The following is a 17011-nucleotide window of genomic DNA, read 5'->3' as shown; positions in this document are numbered from 1 at the left end:
CAGTAGCTGCCTGTAGGGAACAAGTATCAGAGGGGTAGCCGTGTTAGTCTGAATCTGTAAAAAGCAACAGAGGGTCCTGTAAAAAGCAACAGAGGGTCCTGTGGCACCTTTGAGACTAACAGAAGTACTGGGAGCATAAGCTTTCGTGGGTAAGAACCTCACTTCTTCAGATGCAAGTAATGGAAATCTCCAGAGGCAGGTATAAATCAGTGTGGAGATAACCAGGCTAGTTCAATCAGGGAGGGTGAGTGCTCTGCTAGCAGTTGAGGTGTGAACACCAAGGGAGGAGAAACTGTTTCTGTAGTTGGATAGCCATTCACAGTCTTTGTTTAATCCTGATTTGATGGTGTCAAATTTGCAAATGAACTGGAGCTCAGCAGTTTCTCTTTGGAGTCTGGTCCTGAAGTTTTTTGCTGTAAGATGGCTACCTTTACATCTGCTATTGTGTGGCCAGGGAGGTTGAAGTGTTCTCCTACAGGTTTTTGTGTATTGCCATTCCTGATATCGGACTTGTGTCCATTTATCCTCTTGCGTAGTGACTGTCCAGTTTGGGTCCTGTGGCACCTTTGAGACTAACAGAAGTATTGGGAGCATAAGCTTTCGTGGGTAAGAACCTCACTTCTTCGGATGCAAGACAGGGAACAGAGATCCTTGGGGCAGGGATGGAAGGGGGGTAACCGATGTGCTAGTTTTCTGTGGCCGGTATAAAGCTGATGTGCTGAGCCAAGGGCCTGGCTCAGACTCGGGGCGTGGCGTTGCTCTGGGCTAGGCCGGTGACCCACACCCTGCTCTCTGGTTACAGGCCCCTGCACCAGCCTGTGGCGCTAAGCCTGCTCCTCTCGCCCCTGCGGCTTTTCCCAGCTCCCTGGATTCTGCCTGGCCAGGCTGGGGGGCTGCACTCGGGGGGTCCATGGTTGGCACTGGGGCTGCAACCAGGGGGTGTCTGGATGGGAGTCAGGGGAGAAGGGCCCAGCCCCCAGGTGGGGGGCGGGGGCAGCAAGGAGGGGTGAAGGGCTATGCTGGGCATGGAGGGGGCAGGGCAGTGGCCCACGTGTGGGAGTGGGTGGGGTGTCAGCCACAAGAGCCTCCACTGCAGGGGGTGGGGCAGTGAGGAAATCGCGCATGCGCAACTCTGTTGACTCCCTCCACCCTCCTCCCGCTCGACCCTCCGCACATGCGCTGTCCCCCTTCCTTGTCCTTTCTCGGAGGACTGACGTCAGCCCTCCGGGCGCGGGGGGAGGGGAGCGCCGGCCCCGCGCTGAGCACGCCGGGAAGCCGACGCCCAAGATGGCGGCAGGATTGAAAAGTTGTTGCCGCTGGGGCTGCTGAGTCCGCGGCCGGGGCCGGCGGGAGGGAGCGCGGCGCGGCCCGGCCATGGCAGCCCGCTGAGGGGGCGCTCGGCCGGCCGCCGACGGGGCGCGGCTGCGGGGATGCCCCCGGGGAGCCGGGGCCGCAGGAGGCAGCAGGAGCCCGGGGCAGCCGCCGCCCCTCACCCGCCGCCTGAGACATGGAGGAGGAGGGCAAGAAGGGCAAGAAGGTGAGAGCGGGGCCGGGCCGCTCTAACCCCCCCTCCCGGGCCGGATCCCCCTGTCCCCGGGGACTGTGCCCTGGTCCGGGCCCCCCGGGCTGTGCCTGGACCCCCATCCCCGGGCTGCTGGACTCGCCCTGGCACCGCTTCAGCCTGGACCCTGCTGCCCCTCCCCCACAGCCCCCGGGGGCTCTGACGCGGCCACCCTCTGCCCCATGGCTGCTGTGTCTCCCCCCCCCCCCCCCCGCAGCCCTGACGCGGCCACCCTTCCCCACCCAGGGGCTGCTGAACCCTGGCGCTTCCCTCCCGTGTTTCAGGTCTGCTAACCCCCCCCCACTCCCCCTGACGCTGCCCAGCGTTATCCTGAGGCTGCTGTCTCCCCTCCTGTCAGCGTGAGGTGCCCCTTCTCTGCCCCTCACTCCCCCCCAGCACAGCGTTGCTAAACCGTTCCCCTCCCCATCACTACCCCTGAGGCAACAGGGGCTAAGGCCTCCTCTGGAGGGCGCACTTCCTTTCTATCTCCTCTCCGCCCTCCCCCCCCCCCCATGAGGCTTAGTGTCTCCAGGCAGACCCTCCTCTGCTCTCCAACAGCATGAAGCCTATTTCTCGCTGCCCTCATATGCCCCAGGCTGCTCTCAAGCCTGATCTGGCCCTGACCAGTCTTGCTGCACTCCAGCTGGGGCACCGTGAATGACCCACTGGTGGGGATGAGTGACCTAAAGTCCCCCAAATCTGTTCTTGCAAAATGGAAAGAGCTAAAAATCTTCCTTTAAATGAACCTTGCTTGTGGGAGTCTGTCTCCCAGGTGAATGGGACTTGGCCAGATCTAACATAGCAAAGCAACAAGGATGCATAGCAAAATCACAGCTACAAGAGCTGTCGCACGCCTGTGATGGAATAGGAGAATGCATGGGACCCTTACCTGTTTAGATTACAATACCTTATATGTGGTTGAAATGCTGTGTGACTGTTACACATTTCTAATGGTGTGTGGGTTTTTTCTCTCCCCTGTGAAGCGCCTCATGCTCTTGAGAGTGGTACTTCCCAAGAGTATGGTGCTAGCTAACACTTGCAACTAATAACTTTCCTAATTGGGGTTAATGAAAGAGCTGGGAACTGTACCACTATTCCTGCAAGACTGTATGTTTGAGTTAATGTGGTAGAGGTAGAGTGACCTATTAATTTTGAATCAGATATTTACAATATTCATGAAAACCATGACTGCTTATAGAGGTGTTTGCCTTGTCTATGTAGTAGTTTTAGAAGGGTCTTTAGAATACAGCATTAGATTTGTACTATGGCTTCCATTTTTCAGTCTTTCTAAATAAACTCGACTCAGACTTGCAGTTCAGTTTCAGAAGACATGTTTTCTTTCTTTGTGTGGCTATAGTGCTCGTGAAAGGTGCCAACTTGACAGCCCTGGAGACTGCAGTCCTCTAGACCAAGTACGGCAGCAGTACAAGTCTCTCCACACTGCTTCACCAATGTCACCAAACACCTAGAGACCACTTCTAAGGGTCAGAGGATAGCTTAGTCTTTGTGGCCTACTCAGTCTTCTGCCTCTTTGCTGAAACTGCCAACAAGACAGCCAATTAATGCCAAGATGTCTTAAAACTGTATAATCCTACAAGAGCACTGTACTTCATCTGTGTTGTAACCTGTTACTGTAACTCATTAAATGAGGAATACATAGTACAAGATTAATGATTCAACTCCCTATGCCTTTTAAAAAACACATGGGGGGGGGGGGGGGAAATTAAGGGTGCAACTCCCACAAAGGTAGGTTGGCTGTTTAAGTGGTGAACTTAAGCAAACTTAACTTAGCACTGACCTGGGATGGAAAGTCTTGGCTTTTAATGCTGTCAAATTAGCCCAGTGTTTTGGGGTGGGAGGGTGAAAGATCAAACCAAACTTCACTTGTATTTAGCTATGACGCTCTTAATACCTTACACAGAGCTCTTCAGCTCTAGGAAAGCTGGAACACTTGTCTCTCACCAACAGAAGTTGGTCCAATAAAAGGTATTGCCTCACCAATCTTGTCTCTTTAATACCAGCATACATGCTGTTCAGAGCAATAGTGAAGACCCTGTTGACCATGGCATCTAACTTCCCAGGAAAAGGGAAACAATTACTCCTCAGGCTTGTGATGTCATAACTGTGGGAAAACAAGTTGTTATTAGTCCAGTATTTTGATTGTAGATACCGGCAGTAACCATTATTTCAGAAGGTGGCAGCAGAGTTTCCCAATGAAATATGCAGATGCTATTCAGTGGTGACCAGGGTGTTAACATGTTTAGAAACTGTAACTTTTCCTGCTAGTCTGGAATTCTTTAGTCATTCCAAACTCAAATCAAGTAATATTTCACTTTGTTCTGCACTGATAGGGCTTTTCATTCTGACCTAAAAGCATTTTATAGACAAACCTCTCGACATCCCTGTAAAATAGGGATACCTTTCAGATGGGGAACCTGAGAAATAGGGTAAATGACTTGCCCAAGGTACTACAGAAAGTGAGTGGCAGAGCTGGGAACAAAATCCAAGCCCTGCCTCCTATTCATGTGCTCCTGTCACTAGATCACTTTCCCTTCATAGTATTCTATATGTAACATTAATACTCAGAGGCTGAATATAAATTGTTTTGAGCTTGTTCCCAAAAATAAGCCGTTTAAAGCACAGTTGTTTTGGGTACTTAAACAAGTGTGAGAACACCTCAATCTTGTCACTTCTGCATTTGTTAAAACTTTTCTGCTGAAGGGGAAGATTGAGGAAAACCTTTGCAGAAAGAATCCAGGAAATGATCAGTGCTAGCACAAGACTCTTAATGTTACACATGACATGCTATCCTTCTAAATGGGGCTACTTGTAGTGTTGTCAGGAAATGCTCTTGTATTCAGTATTTAACCCCCCAGCTAAGGTTATGATCTCTAAACAAATAGTGTCCGTTAACAAAACTACTGTTCCGGGCTGTAGGGTGTTGCTCTATGACCATATTGTACCCTTTTGAAGCTACATTCTGTGTGCATTCCATTGCCTTTTATCAGATTTACTAATGCAAGGTAGCCACTCAAGCCTAGATACAGCAACGAGGAACTGAGTAGGATCTTAAGGACAGGAGAGGATGCAATATAAAATCTCATTACAACATATGAAGCAGCTTTAAAATGCCATAGACTAGGGCCCATGTAAAGTTGAAATGGTACTAGATACATATTTGGTTGCTAGGAGGGCTTCCTTGACCAGTATAGACAGGCATCTTATGACCTACTACACATTTAGTTCCTGCTGCCCCAGTTGTGGGGCTTGGTTGTTGCTTTTAGGTGAGCTGCTCACCACCCTTGAAATCAGGGCTGGTCTACGCATGGACTTATTCCTGATGAATGCAATGTATGGACACTTATTCCAGAAAAAAGTTTCTTCTTTCTGTTCTCTTAACCTGAAGTGAAGGTGAGCAGAAACAAAGCACTCTTGTTCTGGAATAAGTGTTTCAACACATGGAGTTCATCAGGAATATGTCCATCCGTAGACCAGTCCTTAGTCTCTGGCCAGCAGGTGTCAAACACCACACCATTTATATAATATATATGGGCTTGGTTTTTCAGAGTCCAAGATCAGAAGGGACCAGTGTGATTGTCTAGTCTGACCTCCTGTATAACATGGGCCATAGAACTTTCCCAAAATAATTCCTATAATTTGAGCCATGACTATTCTAAAGTCCAGAACCTAGATACAGCCACAATAGTACTGCAGCGGGGCCAAGTTCTTGCCACAAATCATAAGGCTGCAATTTCATTTTGAGTAATGCTTGAAGCAGTCTCAGTGGTTAGAGCATGGGCATTAGGCCTTTCCTGTCACTATGGAATTAAACAATGACTTCTGGAGTGTATTCATATCTGCCACTGGTGTCCCGTGACTTGGGACAAGTCACAGCTTCTGAGCCTGTTTATTTGGCTGGTGAAATGGGCATGTTACTCCATTGTGGATTTTACAGTACACATCAGCTCTGAGCTAATGAAATCACTGATGGAGAGACTTCATCTTTTAGATGCAGCATTGTCCTTCCTGTGTTTATTGTATGATGTGTATTAGAGAGGCGGAGGTTGGATTTTAAATGGTTTAAACCCAGAAATTCAGATTGTCACACAATGTGTTGGAGCAAGGGTCGTAACAATTTCTTGTTGGTGAGAATCCCATCTGAGTGAAAACAGGCTGTCTTGTTTCAACTGTGTGCTCACGTCATAATCGTATTCATGAAACAAATGGCATGCTGTCCAAAATGGAAAGTTTGAAATGCTTTAGAAACACTAACAGTTCCCAGTTTGACTGGCTAGGCCTCCGGCCTTTGTTGTTTCCTACTCCTTCAACTTATTTGCTTTTTTTCAATGCTTAATTTAATTCTGAATATCACCCATACCCATTCAAACATGATGGAGGTTTTGAGTTGGTTGCATAAAAGTTCGAGTCTTGTAAAAAGCTGACACTTGAATGCAACTGTCTTGTCTTCAGTGACTGTTCACAATCTTCCACCATTTGGATTGCAATGATATGTGACAACCTCCTTGGCAAACAGATTTGGGTAGATATCTGGATCTCCAGTTAAATGCTAGGAGAAGGGATGACGACAGGCTTGGATTCCAGCAGCTATGTTTCAATGGCCTCTTCCTATTTTGGGCTCAACAGATTAGCTTTGTGTGTAGGAGCAAGTGGAAGAAAGGTTCCGTTGCGTCTCTCCTGTCCTTGTGGTGGTCCAGTTCTTACTAGGTCGATCTAGATTTCACCAATACCGCAGCAAGTGTTGCCAGCCTGTACTCTATCAAGTCTGTTTGAAGCCTTCAGTTGCTTTTGTGAACTTTTCTCTGCAGAGCCCCTCATGCAGAGTGTCTGTTGTATTTTGATCAGTCCTCAGTGCAAATATTGACACTTATGGTAGCTGGGAGGATGGGAATGTAGATACTCCGAGTCTTCTATAGTCATTGGGAAGTTCAGGCTGCTGTGGGACTGAAAAGGACTGATGCCTGAACTTCCACGACATGCATTAGAACTGTTCAGTGGTATTATTTAACCCTTCTTGGAAAAATGGCTGAGAACCTATCTCTGATGTTTAGGATGATTTCACCTGAAAAGCTTTTGTTTGAGGAAATTTTAAAGACCTTATGATATGCTCACATCTTCAGAAACTGACGCTTTGTAGTTTTTGCTGCTGCAGAAGGAGTAGCACAAAATAGGAATGTTTCCTCTCCATGTGTATATGCTTGTAACAATTAACCACTTCTCATCTATAACCAACCATTTTGCATTAATGCCAGTGTTGATTCTTCTAGCTCTGACTTTTTTAATATTTCTTCTTTAGTCACTTGCAGCATCTGGTTTTAATAAATCTGCAAGTTGATGTGTCTGGAGAAATTGTATCCTGGAGAAAGTACTTCAATCTTTCCTTATTAAATAGCTCATCTTGTGCTACATTTGAAGGTGATGTTAATTATTTGCCTTTCAGTTTTCTTATGACATAGTCATTGATCTTTGCTTTTTTTTTTTTTTGAGACACCCAAAAAATGCTCTTGAATGGCTGCAGGAAGGCCTGGGACAGGAATTTGTTGTTGCAGCTACATTGCCCTTGCAGTCATTGAAAAGACATCTCACTTGCAGGATCAAATTCATGCTCTGATCTCCCACTTCAATAGACAGTATTATTCAATAGCATACCTTGATGCTGTAGAATTTACACACACATTTTCTGCACTTGGAGAAGCAGGAATCCTTTTTTATCTTGCTACTTGAGTCTTGACAATGTTTACAGTTTAAATGAACTGAAGTAATGAAATGCTTTCCTTCTTCTACAACATGAGATGTGTTGTTTCAGACATTCATCCTGTCTAATCACTTACGATATTGATCAGCAGCCTCCATATTTATTACATTTTAGACGGAGAAACTAATGGATTCAGCACTCCAAGGACTGAAAAATAAGCTAAGCTAATCATTTTCATGTAGAACTGTGTTCATCTTAATGTCTGTGAGACATGAAAGTTAAAATGAAGGTGAAAAGTTACTGGAGTGTTTTTGCTAGGAGAAAAAACACCTATTGAAAACACAACCCTGCTCAAGAAATCAAACCACCATCATGATCACCCTTAAATACATATAGAAGCATCAGTCAGGCTGCAATATGAAATGTATTAACAAGGAAGGAGATGCAAAAACAATTCTAGCAGGCAATCTAACTTAGTCACATGGAAAAATCTCCTTGGTGATATGCAATTTCTACACTAGAGAAATTCTTGGTTGCAACCTTATGAATGGGGAAGGAAAAGATTGGGACTTAGTTCAGATAGGATGACAATGACATGATTGTGGTACAGAATAATATATGGTATTAAAAGTTATGTTGTGCACATGTATTTATTTTCCTAATATGTGAACGGGAATGTTCAGTGATATTGAGAGGCAACAGTTTTAAAACCAAGAAATGCAATGCATAACCACATGTGGAACTCGTTACCACAAGACACTAAAGCTAAGCGTGTAAGGACTTTTTTAAAATTTGCCATTTTGACTACATTAGATTTGTTTGTGACCAGCAAAGATTAAGCTTTTAGGAGCCACTTTGGTTAGAGAACAAAAGATACTCAACTACAAGTGGACACTAAGGGCAGGTCTACACTTAAAACGCTGCATTGGCTCAGCTGTACCGATGCACCGTAGCGCTTAAGTGAAGATGCACCGACACCGATGGGAGAGAGCACTCCCGTCGGCGTAGTTAACCCACCTCCCTGAGAGTTGGTAGCTCTGTTGACAGGAGAAGCTCTCCTGTCAACATAGTGCTGTCTACACGGAGTTAGGTCAGTATAACTGCAGGCAAATCTAGTCTACAAAATTGACGTAAGTTGCATCGACGTACGGAGAATGCAATAATTAAATTCCTTTTGCATATCCACACTGCGCACTTTGTGTCAATGGGGCGTGTCCTCACCGGGAGTGCTTACACCGATTTTAACTGTCATTGTGGGATGGCTTCTGAAAGGCAGTAACAGTCAATGTAAGCAACGCAGTGTCTACACTGGCGCTGCATTGACCGAACTACATCAACCTAAGTGCTACGCATCTCTCAGAGGGGGAGTTAAGTCAGTGTAGTGGATGAGTTACATCGGTGGGCGCTACGTTTGAGTGTAGACTCTTACAGAGTTAGGTCAACGTAAGCTGTCTTACGTCGACCTAATTCTGTAGTGTAGACCATGCCTCAGTTTAGAAGTGTGGATTTTTAATACCCCTGAGCAATGTAGTTATATCGTTTTATGTCTGTAGTGTGGACCAGACCTAAGGCAGCTGAAACTTCTGTGCCATCTCTGTATGAAGTATTGTTGTAGCTGTGTTGTTCTAGGATATTAGGAAGACAAAATGGGCGAGGTAAGGCCTTTTATTGGACAAACTTCTTTTGGTGAGAGAGACCAGCTTTTGAGCTTACATTGAACTCTTCTTCAGGTCTGGGAAATGTACTCTGTGTGTCACACAAGGTGGAACAGATTGTTTAGCATAAGTAGTAAACATGCATTTCAAGTGAAGTTGAAGTAGCCCATTATTGCCTCTCCAGTCATGGGTGGGAAGCTGAGGGAGTTTAAGTGAGTTATAGGTTGTTGTAATAAACCATAAATCCAGGGTCTCCATTCAGTCCATGATTTTCAGTATCTAGCAAAATTATGAATTTAATCTCCCAGGCTCATCTTTCGAAGGTGTTGTGCACGTTTCCTTTGAGGATGAGAACTGAGAGGTCAGAGACAGAGCGATCGCTTTGTGAAAAGTGTTCACCCACTGGTGACATGGTGACTTTTGTTTTTTTTTTTATCATTTTTCTATGCAAATTCATTTAACAGCATCGTGGTTGTCTGGTTTCACCCGCATAGTTATTGGGACATTTAGTGTGCTGGATGTGGTGTACACTACATGTTGCGATGGCCATATGTAGGAGGATCTTGAAAGGTATATTGTGGGGGTGTTGATAATTTAGGAAGGAATAATCAGTTGCACTAATACAAAATGGGAAATGGTTGCCTAGGAAGGAGTAGTGCAGAAAAGGATCTGTGGGTTATAGTGGATCACAAACTAAATACGAGTCGTCAATGTAATACTGTTGCAGAAAAGTGATCATTCTGGGATGTATTAGCAGGACTGTTGTAAATAATCTTCCACGTGGCTCAGCACTGATAAGGTCTCAGCTGGAGTACAGTGTCCTGTTCTGGGCACCACACTTTAGGAAAGATGTAGACAAATTGGAGCAAATCATTTTTGTTGCTCTCTTCTGGACTAAAGGTCTAGAAAACGACCTCTGAGGAAAGATTGAAAAAAAACCAAAAACTGATTTGTATAGTGTGGAGAAGACTGAGGGGGGACAAAACAGCCTTCAAGTATGTAAAAGGTTGTTATAAAGAGGAGGGTGATACATTGTTCTCCTTATTCACTGAGGATAGGACAATAAATAATGGGCTTAAATTGCAGCAAGGGAGGTTTGTTAGAAAAACTTCCTAACTCTAAGGGCAATTAGGCACTAGAAAAAATTACCTGGGGAGATTGTGAAATCTCCATCACTGGCGGTTTTTAAGATCAGGTTACACAAACACCTGTCAGGGCTGGTCTAGAGATAATCCTTCGCCCCCTGCCTGAGTGCAGGGGACTGGACTAGATGACCTGTTGAGATCCCTTCCAATCCTACATTTCTAGGATTCTGTGCTCCAGCCCAGGGCTGAACAGGACTGCCCTGCAATTGCAATTCCTTGCTGTTCTGGACTGTGCTGGGTCGATGCACCAGAACTAATATTTGGGAGCCTGTCTCTCCTGTGCTCTCATTCCCCACCCCCACTGGGCCCCGTTAGCATGGGGGACGAAACTGCCTGAATCGTGTGCAGAAGGGACAAGATCTGGGGAGTTGGGGCAGGAGTAATTTGGGGCAAGGAGTTGGGAGGGGAAGGGAGAAGAGGATTGGTTGGGCAAGGAATCTGGGATTAGGTGCCAGAGAGGGAAATAGTGGGTGAGGAGGGACCAAAATCTGACGAGGAGCCTGAGTGCAGGAGAGAACTAAGACTGGCTGGGCAAAGAGATTGGGGCAAGGAGCTGGGGGAAGGGGAAATGCAGAGTTTATTTTATGGAGCTGGGCAGGGAATGAGAAGACCGATTGGCTGAGGACCCAGGAATGGGGAGACTAGGAGTCTAGGACTGGATGGACAAAGAGTGGGATGAGAAGCCTGAGGAGTGGAGACTGGGACTGGCTAGGTGAGGGGATTGAGGTGAAGAGCTGTGGGTGGGGAAGAGGTGGGACAGATTAGTGGAGAAATGGGCAAAAGAATGTGTCCACTAGAACAAGCACACTCCCCTCCAAAGCTTGGACTGGAACTGGCAGTCCTGAGTCTCACCATTCCTCTGCTGTCAGCAAATAGCTGTGAAACCCTCTGGCAAAGTATTTCCTTAGTCTCTAACCCTGGTCCACATACAGGATGACAACCTGTTACTGCTGTCAGCCACTCCATTAGCTCAAGTGGCCGAGGACTTTGGGGTGGATCTAAATGTTCCAGCCCAGCTAATGAAGCATGTGGGTGTCAATATGCCACATGATGGATTTTTTTTTTCCAGTTTGCTTTTTTTAAAAACCTAGGAAATCAGACAAATCTACAAGAAAGTTGCTTGTATAACCTGAATTTGGCCCCTTTGTGTGTATGCATTATACTCTTTAATTATATGATCAGACTTTTTCCCACAGGATCCTGGGTTCATTCGGTACACAAGCCTATTTATATCCTGGGAAGATGTGGATCTAGGCCCACCCAAAACCAAAGGCCTGCCCCCTTAACCGAGGAGAGGAACCACTAAGTCCAGAAAACAAGTATGGGGTCAATGAATAATGAAAAAACAGGGATGGAAGTGAGACGAATAGGCTTATAAGAAAGATACTGCAGGGAGATATAGGATGAACCTGCTTCGGGGATGAATCAGGGTTGTGTAATGGAGCGAGTGTTGTCTGTGGGACCCCTGCCTCATTTCTTGCAGCAGTTGGAAAGTATGTAGCGAATGAGATTGGACTGCAGGAAGAGAGGATGATCTCATGGTTAAGGCTGTTGAGTGCTGCTCTGGGGAACTTGATTTCATCCTTACCTCTGCCATGGAGTTCCTATGTGATGCTGATACATCACTGAAATCAAACTTTTCACCGCTGGTCACTAATGGTTTCTCATTTTCTGGGTGCCTGAGTTGATACCCTGGGGTGTGATTGGCAGAAGTACGGAGCACTCACAGGTGCAACTGAAGTCAATGGGAACTGTGCTTTGAACATTCAAAGTGTTATGCTAAGTACTCTGAAAAATCAGGTCTTATGTGTCTCAAATTGGGCACCCAAAAAGCTGAAGAAGAGCTCCGTGTAGCTCAAAAGCTTGTCTCTTTCACCAACAGAAGTTGGTCCAATAAAATCTATTACCTCACCCACCGTGACTCTCTAGTATCCTAGGACTAACGCAGCTACAGCAACACTGCAAACAAAAGCTCACCGTATGTTAGTTGAGGGGCCTAGAAGCGTCTGGTGTATTTGCTCTGTTGAAAGGGGGACTTTTCTGTAATAGTTTTATAATTGATATGCTTGGCAGAATGCAGTGTTGAAGAGCTCTGTGTAAACTTGAAAGCGTGGCTTTCTTATGATCAGAAGTTGGTCCAATAAAAGATACTACCTCACCCACCTTGTCTCAAGCATGGCACAGACTTACTTGACTTAGGACTGCTATTGACTATAGAAGGGTTAAAATGCTGTCGTGGAGCACAGCAGGAGATAATGAAGGGTTTGTGTCATGGAACTGTCTGGGGTGGTATAACTGGGTCTTCTAGGACTGTCTGAAACCAACCTGTGTCAATGGAGGTTCCGGGAAGACAATGAGAACCCCAAACTCTGAACAGTTGACACCTATCAACGGGAAACTTAGGCAGGTGGAAAATGTGAACTCAACATGGGTCTGCGGGAGGAAAACAATGGACTGAGAGGTTACAGGCGGCTAGGATAAGAGCTGGGCTTGGGAGAGAGACAGCAGCTCTGACCTGGGACTGATGACAGAGGGGTAGAGAGGGGAAACCAAGTGATGCCTAGAGAAGCATGGCTCAAGGGGGCTTTAGTCAGCATGGACCATGCCTTTGTGCTAGCCTAAGGAATCCCCAATGTTACATTCCAGTTGACTAACAAATCTTACTGTTTCGAAAAGGCTGCCTGGTGTCACTGTAAATATTTGCTGAGGTGCTTTGATCTCTGAAGAGGGCAAAAAGTCTCTGAACAGGAGTCTCTCTCAGGTGGACTTGCTGGGCAGAGCTCATGGTGTAGAGCAGGGGTCTCAAACTCAAATGACCACGAGGGCCACATGCGGCCCTCGGGCCAATGCACTAGTCCTCATCACTCACCCCCCCCCCTCGCTGCCCCGCCCCCACTCCACCCCTTCCATGAGGCCCCGCCCCTGCCCCGTCTCTTCTCCACCTCCTCCCCTGAGTGCGCGGCTCCCTGATCCTCCCCCCTCCCTCCTGGAAAGTGCTAAGCGCCAGCAACAATAATGCACCTCACTTAAAGGACAAAACATGCACTTAGTTAGATTTACTTCTGTTAAAGCTTCCCCCCACACACACACACTCTGCACTGGGCTGCACCCCCACTCCATCCCTGCCCTGCCTCTTCCAGGGGTGGCAGGTTTGTAGAAATGTTGGTGGTGACCAGCACCTGTCCCCCCCCACCCCACCCCCAAACTCCACCCCCACCTGCCTAAGGCTCTGGGAGGGAGTTTGGGGTGCAGGCTCTGGGAGGAAGTTTGGGTGCTGGGTGCAGGCTCCGGGCTGGGGTTGGGGGTGCAGGCTCTGGGATGGAGTTTGGGGATAGGAGGGGGTGCAGGGGAAGGGCTGTGGGGCTGGGGATGAGGGGTTTGGGGCATTGGAGAGGCTCAGGACTAGGGCAGAAGGGCAGCCTGCCCTGGCCATAGTGGAGAGAGGCACTAGGACCCTGCGGCAGGTGATGCCGGAAGTCGGCAGAGCGGAGTGGAGTCAGCATGAGCTGCAGGCTCCGGGGCAGTGAAGGAGCAGCAAGTGAGCCCGGGGGACACTCGGGGGAGACGCGTGGGGGTGTCAGGCAGGTCCGGGGGAGAGACCCGGCCCCAAACATTGGGGAGCAGTGAGCGGGGAGCTTAGCTTCCATATAAAAAGCCTAGCTGCTAAGGCTTAGATGTTGGAGCTGTGTGGTCTCCCCTTACAGAAGAGTGGGACCCTTTGCGGGTCTGGCACACTGACGGGGCTCCTCTAAGAGACTGCTGAAAAGCTGGGGTGTGTGAGTTACGTGAAAGCTTCAGTATAGAGCTATGCATGTGGGCTTTTGGAAGGTATATTAAACCTCATTCTTCACAGCTTAACACAAACCAGCCAATCTTCAGCCAACCTGTTAGATCAGAATGAGACTGTGGGTGGGGTCGGGGTACAGATCCCACATCTGCCTACTGCAGGGTTCTGACACCTTTTTCTGAAGCTTCTGGCCCCCATTAGGATACTGCACTGGATAGACCTTGGGTCTGACCAAGGAATGGCAATGCCTATGTTACCTGTATAGTCTTCGCCACATTGCAACTGGAACTAAAATAACTACATCAGTTGTAATTCACACCTTCAGTTATTTCAGGGCCAGTCTGTGTAAAGACTCTTATTTCTGAATACAAGCATCCTGCTTCGGTAAATAGGACAATCATTCAAAAATAAGTGTCCTTACACAGACTTACAATCAGAACGGAAGATGCAAGTTAGTTTTCGCATAGCCAAGCCCTCAAACATGGCTGGAATTTTCTTCCATCATGGACCCAAGAAGAGAGTTCATGCAGTAAAAAGCATCACCCTGACGGCTATGGGAAAGTCACAGAAAACATTGTTAGACTTTATGTACTTGGGTACCTCCTGAGTTTGGACGTGGCTAGTAGGATTGTGATCAGTGTTGCTTGGAACATTCCGCCGATCTGCTTGACTATGGCTGGTGAGCTCTCAGGATTGTGCATCTTTGGAGGTAGCCAGCGTTTCTGCTAAGCCAGACTCTGTATTTACTGTAGGCAGAAAGCTGCAAAACTTCTGAAATAAATGTACTTTGGCTGTAAAACAGTGAAAGGATTCATGAAAACTAGTCAGACTGCCAAGAATATTCCAGCAGTTAAAACATGTGAAGTACAAAGGTCAAAGTGTAATCGCCCCATCCTTAGACAGGGTGTAATAAGGGAGATGGATTGTCTCTTGAATCCCCTCAGAACTGAATGAACTGGCACAGGAACACTGATGGTAGAATTCCAAACAAACCAAAATAACTGGTTTCTCTAACTCAGGGAGAGGCTTTCAAGTACAAAAATAAGCTCCAGTGGTTGCTTTGTAACTCGGATTGACCTTGATATTGCTGCCAAGTGATGGCTGTCATAGGACCTCGACCTGACAGAAGAAGCTACTCCAGAAATGCTGTATAGTACCTATTATCCGAGTGTCAAGGGGACTGAACCTCACAATACCTGAGGTATAATACTTCATTTAAAGATCACATTAGCCACCTCTGCAATAACCGATAACTCTGGGGGGTTCCAGGGTAGACCTAAACAGGCCATGTCTACACTTAAATTGCTACAGTGGCGCAGTTGCTCTGCTGTATCACTTCAGCATAGACACTAGAGCAACGTGAGGGGCTCTCCCATCGTTGTAGGTAATCCACCTCCAGGAGAGTTGGTAGATAGGTTGACGGAAGAATTCTTCCATTGACCTAGTGTTTATGCAGGGGGCATAGTTGTGTCTTGGAGATGTGGCTATTTCACACCCTGAGACATGCTGGGTCGATCTTCTGTTCTAGTGTAGACTAGCACCACCGTTTAGGACAGGAGAAGAATGCTGTATCCATTTGAAAAGGTAAGTTTAACTCTAGGATGCAGAACGAAACTAGCAGAGTTGGAATATGGCTAGCACATCAGACCTAATGTCCTATCTTTGGCAGAAGGTGCCTTGGAATATTAAGCATTAACCCCCCCCCCCATCCCCATCCCTGCATTTGTAGGATGGACTGAATGATCTACTGTACACAAAGACCTAATTTCAATGATTGTGATGATACCCCTGAGATCTAGCCTCTTGTGATAAGCACACAAACAGGACCCCCCTCCTCCCACTCATCTGAAAGCGGCTGCAATGGGCCAATGCTGACTTGCACAGAAGGGTTCAACCTACAAATCATAACATCGCTTGTGCATCACCCAAGTGTTCCTTGGAGATCTCATTGGCTAGGTGAGAACTTTGACAGCCATAACAATACACTATCTTTCTTCAGAAAGACTAGGGTGTGTTTGAAGTGTCTTTTGGAAAGCCAAAATGTGCAGATCTCAAACTCCGGTGATCCTTTAGTTTAAAAGATCCCTTTGGTAGCTCTGCCCATAGCCTATTTGTTTGGCTCTGGGATAGTCTAGTAAAGAGAGACTGGCACAAGAAAACACTTCAGATTCTTCGCTTAGTCTGACACGTATGTGCAGACTTACAGTCAAAGCCTTTTATGTGTTATCTGCTTGGGAATTTTTAGCTTAACCATTATTTAGCCAACCACTAGCACAGCAGCAAAATCTTCCAGAAGTTGTTGACTAAAAATCCACCAGATTTTCCCTTAAAAAAACAGATCCAAAAAATACACATGTTCACTAATTAAGATGGCTTGCATAATGCCACTAATTGAGGTTAATCCTTTAAGTTATCTCCACAAAACAAATGGAGAAGTGCTGTCATTTTACTAGGGTCAGCTGAACTTAGATTGTAGATTCTAGGTTTTTTCCCCCTCCTTCCTCAGAAGCAGAGATGAGACACTGAATGGGGTTGGTTGGTGCTCTAAGGTGGTACTGAGAATTCTCTCAAGTGCTTGGCTGTTGTCTTGGTCGGGGTCTAACTGATCTAACCATATTCTGTGTTGAAAGAATTTTCCCCCAGGTGAGATTGGCAGGGATCTGGGGTGGGCGTAGGGAGATTTTCCACCTTCCTCTGCAGCATGGGGCATGGCCACGTGGGTCACTTGCTATGATCATCTTGTATCTCACTAATTCAATTTCCTGCCATTGCACAGGCCTCTGGCATTGTGCACTTTGATACCTCCTGATCTCTGCCTGTGGCACACAGTAGTTTAATCTGGAGGGCTGCGATACTTTGGTTTAATTCTGATTGTTGGTCTTGGTGTGGGGGTGGCTGGATGATGTTTAGTGGTCTGTGATATGCAGGAGGACAGAGTAGATTAGGGGTTTTCAAACTTCATTGCACTGTGACCCCCTTCTGACAACAAATATTACTACACGACCCCAGGAGGGGGGACTGAAGCCTGAGCCTCACCGCCCTGGGAGGTGGGGGGCCAAAGCCTGAGACCCATCCCCCAGGACTGAAACCCTTGGGCTTGGGCCCCTGGGCTTGGGCTTCGGCAAGTTTAATGCCAGCCATGGTGAGCCC

General features: G+C 46.9%; 1 protein-coding gene across 6 annotated transcripts in view; it reads left to right on the top strand.

Annotated features, from left to right (window-relative positions):
* The first annotated feature begins 1281 nt into the window (after positions 1 to 1281).
* Positions 1282 to 17011, top strand: part of CCM2 (CCM2 scaffold protein) — a 126965-nt gene continuing 111235 nt past the window's right edge. For all 6 annotated transcript variants that reach the window (XR_008443714.1, XR_008443713.1, XM_054016802.1 and 3 more), the window contains exon 1: positions 1282 to 1537. Coding sequence is in view for 4 of the 6 variants with exons in the window: in XM_054016802.1 (XP_053872777.1) it covers positions 1508 to 1537 (30 nt within the window). In the remaining 2 variants the exon portion in view is untranslated. The remainder of the gene's footprint in view (positions 1538 to 17011) is intronic.

Source organism: Malaclemys terrapin, chromosome 2 (genome assembly GCF_027887155.1).
Source record: "Malaclemys terrapin pileata isolate rMalTer1 chromosome 2, rMalTer1.hap1, whole genome shotgun sequence".
Classification (NCBI taxonomy): domain Eukaryota; kingdom Metazoa; phylum Chordata; order Testudines; family Emydidae; genus Malaclemys; species Malaclemys terrapin.
Note: the sequence above shows the minus strand (reverse complement) of the source record. Positions and strands in the feature narration are given on the sequence as shown.